Source organism: Mus caroli, chromosome 7, assembly GCF_900094665.2.
Source record: "Mus caroli chromosome 7, CAROLI_EIJ_v1.1, whole genome shotgun sequence".
In the NCBI taxonomy this organism is placed as follows: domain Eukaryota; kingdom Metazoa; phylum Chordata; class Mammalia; order Rodentia; family Muridae; genus Mus; species Mus caroli.
Window position 1 is genome coordinate 122096583 of NC_034576.1, and position 10778 is coordinate 122107360.

Sequence of the window (10778 nt, forward strand, 5' to 3'; positions counted from 1 at the left end):
GAGCCCTCATGCCCAACTCTTCTTAAAACTTCTAAAAAAAAAAAAAAAAAAAAAAGCAACCATTCCCACTTGAAGACCTCATGTTGAAAATACTCTTCTGCCCTCCCTACTCTCTCCTCTTCTTCCTTCTTTTTGTAAACCTACTACTGAGCCCTCATGCCCAACTCTTCTTAAAACTTCTAGAAGTTTTCCAGGATTGTCCAACCCCTACTCTGAGATGTAATCATGGTGTGGCCTTTCTGTTTTAGAAATGTTTCTCCTTCTGAAAATGTTTAAGAATTCTTACTCTGTGTTTATGGATGTTCTACCCACATGTATATCTATGCACTATGTGTGTCCAGTGCCGGAGGAGGCCAGAAGAAGGCACTGGATCCCTGGAACAGGAGTTACAAACAGGCATTAGCCACCATGTGGGTGCTGGAAAACAAACCCAGGTCCTTTGGAAGTGAGAATCCCTTTAAGCATCAAAGGACCGGCATGAGAAGGAAACTTGGTTCAGCATGACTTAGTGGGTGCTGCTTCAAACTTCTCTAGTCCGACTCCAGGTCAGTTTATTTTAGACATATTTAAATCCAGTACAATTTTGGGGGGAAAAGTTTCCCATTAACAATAATCCCATGAGCACAATAAAGCTTCAGGCGTGAAAACTCTTTTGCAGAGTATATGTGACCTCTACCATGAAGATGGGTTTTATAGCTATGGGTCTAAGATCTGGTGTGGTCTCTGACAGAGATAGCATGGAGGTCACTGGGCTATAAAGTACACTTGGCATCTTCTCTTTTGACCAAAAGACAAAGATAAAGATGAAGACAAAGATAAAAGTCTAGGGAGGGACAGTCTGAGAGAAACATTTTAGGGTGTTGGGGTGTGGTCTGGCTCTACAGGTAGCAAAGGTCACCAGGTTATTAACAACATCCACTCTTAGCCTTCAGGGTAGAAACCAGATAACATTTCCACCACTGAGCAGACAACCCTGTGTGATTAACCTGCCCCATTTCTCCAGTATTTATCTAGGAATACTCATGCCCTCTACAGTACTGTAGAAGAGCAGCCACCCATTCAGCCCTTTTCTATGTGTCTGTAGGTGCACATATGTGTGGAGGCCTCAGGTATCATGCCTGCTCAGGCACTGTCCTCCTTGTTTGATGAAGCCATATCTCTTACTGTCCTGGTACTTGCTATTTATGCTATGCTGTTGGCTAGCAAGCTCTAACCATCTGTCTCTGCCTCTCTGGCATTGGAATTACAAGCACATGCCAAAGCACCAAGCTTCTTATGTGTGTTCTGGGTCTTTTCAAGGGTGAGTTCAGGTCTTCATGGGTGTGTAGCAAGTACTTGAGGGACTGTCTCTTCAACCTATTTCTTCAACCAGTAAATGTTTCTGTTAGTGTATGTAACACTGTATTGCCATATATATTATATATATTTATAATATAAATAAACATTATTTATTTTTATTTTTCTACAATCTTAGACTGTAAGTCACCTGACCACAGAAGCCTATATCTTAAATTCTGGTTTTGTTTGTATCCAATATGACAAAGCATTAGCAAGAATTGTTGAATGAGTAAGGGAGGGAGTGCTTATGGAAGGCTAGGAGCTAAAGGGCAGGGACATGGAAAATGGTACCAGAAGATCAGGGCAACAAAGCTCTGTCCATAAATACCTGTAAGGTAGGTCAGAGCCTCGAAGGGCACCTCTTCGTAATCATTAAGGAACATCTGGATCTGCCGCATGCTAATCCTCAAGTCAGATTCATTAAATTCATAAGGGATGTTCCAACCTGAAAGAGGCAGAGAAGAATTACATGCTTCAGACCTGCGAGCTCTTAATTTCCACTCAGACTGAGCATGTAAGGTAAGCATCACTATGGATCAAGGGCCTCTTTCAGCCCTGCGAGTATCCATCACCCAGCCAACTATTTGCCTTGATTTATTGCCAAAATGGCAGCCGTTCTGCCTGAGAAAACACCCGACCTAAAATGGTTTCCTTATGGCTCCCCCCATTTGTTAAGGAAGATGTTAACATCCTGGGATCTGTGAAACAGGATTTATTCAGCCTGCCTGGAAGACTGTGGTAAAGCACAGGGCTCCAAAAATAACCTGTAAAACACAACGGAGAGCAGTGGCTAAGGCTGGGGGGCAGAGTGAAGCAGGCTTGGAAACGCCTTCCTGCATCCATGGAAGAACTGTGAACTGCCTGGCCAGCCTTACAGAAACTGCAACAGAACTTCCAGGGTTAATGATTTCATAGAGGATTTTTTTTCAGACTATTTGTGTTTCATGTTTATGAGAGTTTAGCCTGCATGTATGTCTCTGCATCATGTGTGTGCCGGGTGCCTGCAGAGTTTAGAGGCATTGGATCTCTTGGAACTGGAGTTACAGATTTGTGAGCCATCAGTAGGGATTGATCTGAGTCCTGTGTGAGAGGGATAAATGCTATCAAACATCGAATCATCTCTCCATCCCCTTGCAAAGAAAGTTGATTTCCTCCTAAACAATGCTATTTATTTAAAAATATAACAATAAAACTCATATGCTGGGAAAAACAATAGAACCGTTGGTTTTGAGATAAATCACTGCATAGATTTCTGGAGTTCTGTATGAGAGGAGAAAAGGTGGAAGGGGGAAGATAGGGATTGGGGAGAGAGGATAGGAGGAGGAGGGGGCTGGGTGGGAGGGGGAGGAAAGGGGTGGGATGGGGAGAATGGCTATATAGGACAGGAAGGGTACGGGGTGGGGGAGGAGGAGGATAGAGTGGGAGGGAGAGGATGCATGAAAAGCAGTGAAACCAAAAAACCTGCTACAGTCAGTCCCACAGTGGGTCCTTCTAATCTATTGAACAAGATCAAAAGCCGTTGATGAGACAGGCCATCCAACATGGAGGACAGGATGACAGCAGTTTGATAGTCTTCTAACAAGGTTATTTAGTTATTCATTAGTTGATAGTCTTCTAACAAGATTATTTAGTTATCCATTAGTTTCCATTGATAAGTAAATGCATTATGATATTTTAAGGTATAGGCAGGTGCCAGGGTGTATTTCACCATTATGTACATGTAATGGCAGTTAACTCAAGCTCTGTAGGTTCCTTGGTGACAATTCTCTGGAGAATGGTTATTATGCCTAAAATAAATATGTTCCTCTCATTATCTACTTCACTAGGCAGAAATCCCCTAATTTTGGAATATCACTTTTGTGTGTGTGTGTATGTGTGTGTGTACATGCATATGGAGGCAAGAGGTTAACCTTGGATATTATTCCTCAGATACCATTCTCTCTCTCTCTCTCTCTCTCTCTCTCTATATATATATATATATATATATATATATATATATATATATATATATATGTGTGTGTGTGTGTGTGTGTGTGTGTGTGTGTGTATACACATATATACTTGGTTATAAGGTTGCCAGATTTTGGTGGGGGTAGAGGGGATATTAAAGTTTAATTCCAACTCATACTTAGCATATGTATTTCCATAGTCATTCCTGGAGCATGTGACTTATCTTACTGGCCACACTCCATCTGAGTGCAAACCTCCAGATCCCACCTGTGGTCCATGGCAGACCACCTGGACACACTGTCCTGTCTCACCTAGGGCTCCATAGTTCCTCCTCTCCTGGACAATGGCATGGAAGAAGCAAAGCCCAAACAGCAGTTTCTGCCATATAACTGGCTTTGTACAGCTCTGGAAGAACAAAGGGTCTGAGATTGGGTCATTGAGGTAGGAACGCAGAAGGTTGGCCCTGAGTCCTTTGGGGGGCTCATTGGTCATTTTGATCCCATTCTGGAGAATGCTGACGGGAAACTTCTCTGATGGATAGCTAGTTAGCCAGAGCCTGGAAATTCAAAGGACACAACTGTTCAGAGTAACGCAGCAAGTTGCATTGGTAAACTAACAAAAATAATAGCTACCATTATTAACCACCATCACAAATGACAGAATAATGAACATTTTAGACTTGGATTTACATAGTACCTGTTCAAACTAGACACAGACAGTATATGAATAACTATGAGTGTTTTTCAATAAACTTTACATATGGACAACAAGATTTGATTTTTGTATAATCATGTGTCATAAAATAGAAATTTTTTAGGTTTTTTTCCCAGATATTTACTAATTTGATGGCTAGCCATATCAGAAATTTAACAGGCTGGATTTAGCTCACAAGCCAATCAAGACAAACCTGACTGAGTTGAAAGTAAATTTGAAGCCAGTCTGGTTCTACTCTTCAATGCAATTGTTATTCCATTTTTTTTTTACTTTTTTTTTCAAGTTATTTATTGCATTTATGAGTACACTGTTGAGGGCATCAGATCTCATTATGATCCACCATGTGGTTGCTGAGAATTGAACTCAGGACCTCTGGAAGAGCAAGCTACCAGTGCTCCTAACTACTGAGCCATCCCTCCAGCCCCTTGTTATTCCATTTTATTGAAAACTTCATGAAGTCCAGAAATACAGATTAGAGGAGTGAGCAACAGTGATAGAGCAAGTGGTACTTTCAATGATAATAATTGAATAATTGTTTTTAAAACAGTCTTGCCAGGTCCTACCTGATTGGGCATCATCCCCAGGGCCTAGGCACAGACAGAGTGACTTCCCTAATGCTGTGCAGGTAACATACTCTGGGCAGTTGCCTGTGAGTGGAGGCTTAATAGGACATAGCCTCAGGCCACTAAGATAGTAAGAGGAGTTGGTCCTGTGATAGGACACTGCATTTGAATCCCTCATTGTGAGCCCTCAAGAACTCAGTTGCAGAACTAAGGTGTCTGTGCCAGGAGGTGGTGGTAGCCATTCTAGGAGGTGACTGGGACCTGAGTTGGTTACAGAAGGGCAACCAAGCTTCTCTCTAGTTCTTGTGGTCCTGGGTTGGACCTCACACCCCCACAGGAAGCCCTCTGCTGTCTAGGTGGGCTGGGCAACAGGGACATGTAGAGAGACTGCAGGTATATGAGGCAGAGGTAGCCTTGGACATTGTAAACATGATTGAAAACAGTTCACGATGAGTGTAAAAGTTCTCCCTCAAGGTCTAATGCCAAGTTTGCCACGTTTGAATCTATAGACAAGCCCATAAGAGTCACTACCGACAGCACTGTGCCTCTCTGCTGAGCCCATCACTGAGAACAGGTCTTCCTCAGCAACAGCCTGGTCAGGCCTTTTGTATGGGAGCTTGTCAGGACACTGGCCTTTGCCAGTCTGCTGCTGGTCAAGGGGGACTCTGTGAGGGACTCTACCAGTGAATCTGAGGCCACATGCACCATAGAGAACCTCCACGTGCTTATTGTCCAGATGCCAGGCCTTCCTTTCTTGCTGTTCAGAACCATTCTTCCTCTGCAGCAGTTGTTAGTAAAGCCCCTCAGAAGGGCCTGGTGAATTTCTGCCTATGTATAATCATCTTCTTAACCACATTAACTGTATGTTTGCACCGATCACAAGTTGATCTCCAGAAAATAAGCCTGCATTGTTCTCTTAACATACTCTAGTAGTCTAGTGGTGATTGGATCCATTCTGGCCCCTTCTTTTGGCCTCCAAGGATCATGCTGGTCCCTACCTTATTCTAGATTCTGTGGGATTGCTGGAGTCTTCTAGGAAATCACCTGCCAGGTGTCAATTCTAATGGATGATTGACCTCTAAGTTACTGCTTGAGGGTTTTGTCTGGCCTGAAGAGTTCCAGGTTAAACATTCTAAGGAGAACTAGTTGGATGTTGAAGTGAAAGCATGTTCACCATCTGCAGGGTGCCAAGGAAGGAAGGTTATGGGGTGCTTCTCTGTAACCTTTCAATTGCATCCTTTTAGCTATTGTTGGAGGGGGAAGGGCCATCTAACTGGAGTTTACGCAAAACTTCTCATCCTCACCAGAAGCAAGCAGGGAGTTTTCTGGTAACTGTGGCCTCCTCTCACTCAAACTGGCAGCATTCCTGCTGAAAAAGATCTGCCCCCACTTAACTCTTGCTGGCCCATGGTTTCAAACACAGGGACCCATCCTACCCAATGTGGAGAAATACCTTGGTGAATAATGTGATTGTTTGTTTTGTTTTGAGACAGAGTCTCACTACTTAGCTCTGTCTGTCCTGAAAATTCACTATGTAGACCAGATTGGCCTCAAACACATACAGATTTGCATGCCTCTTTCTCTCAAGTGCTAGGATTAAAGTCATGTGCCACCACGTCAGGCACACTATGTGATTCTTAGGCCTGCTGAGGCCCCCCACAGCTGGCCCAGTGGCCTCTATTTTGCAGCCTCCATGGCCCAGGCATTTCATGTGTTCCCTTGGATGATGCAGCTACAGGTAAGCTTGGACTGCACATAGAACAGGGGTGGACACGAGTTCTTGTCCTTTAGGCCTTGGACAGACCTCGGTTGGAGACCTGACAAGACTATGTGGCCAACCTTCCTTCTGGACACATCTGGCTTGCTGTCTCTGGAGCATCTGGCTTAGTCTGGCCTGTGACCCACCAATGAGCAGCAGGCTGGCTCTAAAGGAGAATATGCTATGGCCTCTTGAGCAACTTGATCTCCCTTTGTCCCCTGCCTCAGTTTGAACTTTCCTGTCCCCAGGATCCAGGCTCCTTTTTGGCAGTAAAACCCCAAGAGGAAATTCAGAACAAAGTGCAAGGAAGAAAGGTGACTCATGTGTCCCTGGACCATGCCCTGTCCTGGCACAGCCCCAGGCTGACCTTAACCTCTTGTAATGGTGAACATCCCCAAACAAAAGCTTTAAAAAAAACAAAAAAAAACTTCTGAAGTCATGCCCTGTTTTGACCTATTTAGGCTTCTGTACCAAAACAAAAGAACACCGGTGACTGTGTGGTCCTTAAACAACAACTGTTATTTCCTACTAAAGCAAACAAATGAAACCCCAGGGCCTTTCTGACAGTTAATCTGCCTTTAAGGCATCACTTTCTCTAAGACCCCCCCTCCCCCATCCTACCCCCCCTCCTACCCCCCAGCATATTCCCCCATCCTACCCCCCCTCCTACCCCCCCTCCATATTCCCCAGAGTCAGAGTTGTGAAGTTCTATCCTTCACCTTCAAAAAAGCCATCCCTTCCGACTGAAATGTCCTCCTTTGAAAACCCCTATTCATGTTACAAGATCTCAGGCAGTCATCAGTGCCTCAGACCTGTCCTTTTCCCGTGGCCTATGGATTCTTTACAGGTGTGACAAGAATTTTGTTTTTTTCATTTTAGTATGGAATAGAGTTTATTCAAGGCATGGGGAGGAAGTTGAGAGAGTAGTAGAGTCAGAGAAAGGCAGAGTGAAGGAGAGAATAGAGATGTGCAGCTGGCCATGACCACGTGGAGAGTGGGTGTGTGTGTGTGGGGGGGGGATGGAGAGCAAAGGGGCCAGAGGCAAGAGAGGCAAGAGCTTAAGAGCAACAAGAAATGTTAACAGGAAATTTGACACAACCTAGAGATCTGGCAAGAGGGAACCTCAGCTGAATAGCTGCCTGGATCATATTGGCCAGTGGCTGCATCCATAAGAGACTGTCTTGATTGATGATTGATGGGAGAGCACCCAGTTCCACTGTGGGCTATACCCAGAGGAGCCTGGGTTATATAGAAAAGCATGAGCCAGAGAGACCAAGTCAGTAAGCTGTATTCCTCCACAGTCTCTGCTTCAGCTCTTGCCTCTAAGTTCCTGCCCAGGGTTTCTGCCCTGACTTTTCTCCATGGTTGGCTGTTGTAGTGAGAATTCTAGAATTTTGGCTTCTTTAAAACCACAGAAATATTATAGGAAAGTGTTTTGTTTTAATCCCACGTGTGGGTCACGGGGCTGCTTCTCAGCAACTGACTACAATGTGCCTAGTGCTCTAGTAGAAGCATGGTTTTGCCAGCTGAAGATAGTTTCTGTGGTTGTGTGGCTTTTGGAATTCTGATGGTATATAAATGCTAGAGCCCCAATAGGTTGGTGGTTGGTGGTCGTTCATCGGGGCTGGCTGTGTATTGTTAGTATTTGTGCTCAAAGAAGAAACAAGAAGAAAGAAATTAGATTTAAGGATTCTCTCTCTCTCTCTCCTGTCTCTCTCTCTCTCTCTCTCTCTTTCTCTCTCTGTGTGTGTGTGCTTCTCTCTTCTTCCTCCATCCTTTTTTTCTCTAGTGATGGGGTCAAACTGGCAGGGATAAAGGGTGGGAAAGCCAAGAACCTACAAAGTAGGAAAGGTCAGCTACAGACTGCTACCTGGAAGTGTAAACTGAAATAACATTCTTGCCCATGTTGCTTTTGGTTATGGTGTTTATCACAGCAACAGAAAAGCAAAGAACACATGCATCAACATGATTCTCCCATAAGCTGTCTCTGCTAGCTCGGGGTTTCTCAAGGGCAGGGCTGTCCCTTCTCTCATTGTACTGTCAGCCACCAGCATGCTGTCTAGACCTTGAGCTGGTCCCAGGGCCTTGCCCAGATGGAGCTCGATCTCACCTGAACTCTGAGTTGGTCTTCTCAGGGACAATCACCTCCTCACAAATCTTCTCTAACGCAGGCATCCAACTTGTAGCCAGGTGGCAGTTCTGTAGGACCACCCAGGTCCCTTCATGGATGGCTTTGTTGATCATATTGGCAGCAATAGGACCTTGGCCTTGACCAAGGGAGATGGTCTGTGTTTTAGTACCTCCCATGCTAACATCATCAGCAAACTTCAGCAGACCTGAGACCAGGAAGAAAAGTTTTTGAAAAAACAGACAGCTAAGACCAGATAGATAATAGTCATGATGCAAAAGGAGAGACACATTGACATTTTGGATTTTAAAATAAATTTATCAGCCTCTGTTAACTGCTAAATCAGAATTTCTTTTGGTGAAGCTTTAGATATCTAGAGGCCCTGGCAAATGGAACAACAGCTAACTCTTGTTTGACATTATCTCTAAACTCACAGACTATGTATTATCATTATTATCATTATTATTATTGTATATCATTGTGATCATCATCGTTATCGTTGTCGTGGTTATTGTTGTCGTCATCGTCATTATTGTTGTTATTCAGTGTTTCCTGCTATGTAGTCCAGACTAACTCAAACATGTGATCCTTCTCCCAAGTGCTGAAATTACAAATATACCCCATAATGCCTGAGGGCTCTAGCTTTGCACTCTTAAGAAGCAGGATGCTGGAACTAAGACTTAGTGTATAGTCAAGATCATCAGTGGTCTGCGATTTCAGACTAAAAAGGCTCCCAACTCATGGGAGTTTGCTACTGAATTGGAGCTGTGGTGGAAAAACTGAATACATCTCCAGAGAGAAATCAAAACAAGAAGCTCGTTCCACATGAAAATGAGGGACATGAGTTCACAGTGGTCTCTAGCTGGGGAGTTTCTCCCTGAGAAATTTCACATTAAATTAAATCCCTGGGGCACCAGCATCTACATATACAAAGTTGTTTTGTTTTGGGATTTCCTCAAAGTAACATACATTTGGTTATAGAGAAATCACTATAAGAGTATAAGCCCCACTAAGCAGTCTGTCATTTAACATGATAAGGGATAGTCAGCACATAGAACAATCAGAGTTAATACTCCAAGGATTAGGTATAGCCCCTGAAGTGGCCAAATGATGCTCTCAGCTCATTGAAGTTTTTTTCATGATTGTGACTGCACGTTAGTCTCTATAGAAGCAACTAGGTTAAAATAACATCTTTAAGGTAGATCCTAATTCAGTATGGCTGACTGATGTCCTTCTAAGAAGAAGTGGGGCGTGGGGGAGGCATGGTTGCACAGAGGGAACACCACGAGAAAACAGAAGTTGGCCACCAATAAGCCAAAGAGAACTAGGAATGGCTGATGCACATCTTCAAATCCCAACAGTCTGGAGGCTGAGGCAGAAATATCACAAAATTGTGGTTAGTCTGGGCTACATTGTGACTTCCAAGGCATCCTGGGCTGGAAAAAGAAAGACCCTCTCTTAAATTAAACAAGCAGAGTTCTGGGGAGAGTGGTTCAGTAGTTCAGAGCATTAGCTGTTCTTCCAGAGGACCCACATTCAATTCCCAGCACCCACAAAGTCCCAGGGGATCCAATACCCTCTTTTACACCAAGGACACAGGTGGTATACAGCCACCTGTATAGGTAAAACATGCACACACATAAAATAAATTTTAAAGCAAAGCAAACAAATAGACTAAGTCTTAAATAAATTGCATTACTTTTAAATAAAAACAATGATCCAAAGAGAGAGGCCTCAGAAGAAATCACCTCAAACACCTTGGTCTCAGACTTGGAGCCTTGGTAACTGTGAGAGGATAAATTTTGCTGGTTAACTCATTAGTCCATTGTACTTCTGCCATGTAGCCTTAGCAAATTAATAGCATGATGAAATTACCATGGAAGAAATAACGTGTGAAAAATAAGTAATAGTGGAATATAAACCATAATGAAACTCAGAATTCTCTTTTAAATAATGAACAAATTTGGACTACTAGGCCAGGCATGGTGGCACACACCTGTAATCCCAGTTCTGGGAGGCAGAGGCGGATCTCTGTGTTAGAGACCAACCTGGTCTATATATCAAATTTCAGGCCAGTCAAACAAACAACCAAATTCCAAACCATCCAACCAATCAAAAATCAAATGGAACATTTAGAAGTAGATAAAATCTCAAAGCTCTGATTGAGAAAGTGAACTTGTGTAAGAAATAAAAGCCAGGTGGGGGCACACACCTTTTATCCCAGCACTTGGGAGGCAAAGCCAGCCTGATCTACAGAGTTCTAGGACAGCCAGGGCTACATAGAGAATTCTGATCTTTAAAAACAAAAACCAGAGAGAGAGAGAGA

The 10778-nt window shown here is 43.5% G+C and overlaps 2 protein-coding genes across 2 annotated transcripts in view; one reads left to right on the forward strand and one right to left on the reverse strand.

Moving 5' to 3' along the window:
* Positions 1-10778, forward strand: part of Lyrm1 (LYR motif containing 1) — a 56373-nt gene that overhangs the window by 39257 nt on the left and 6338 nt on the right. The gene's annotated exons all lie outside the window — the stretch shown is intronic.
* Dnah3 (dynein axonemal heavy chain 3) overlaps positions 1-10778 on the reverse strand; it is a 163931-nt gene that overhangs the window by 12929 nt on the left and 140224 nt on the right. The window contains exons 53-55 of the mRNA XM_021168736.2: positions 8435-8660; positions 3600-3844; positions 1667-1783 (exon numbers count right to left, since the gene is read on the reverse strand). Coding sequence (XP_021024395.1) covers positions 1667-1783; positions 3600-3844; positions 8435-8660 — 588 coding nt within the window. The remainder of the gene's footprint in view (positions 1-1666; positions 1784-3599; positions 3845-8434; positions 8661-10778) is intronic.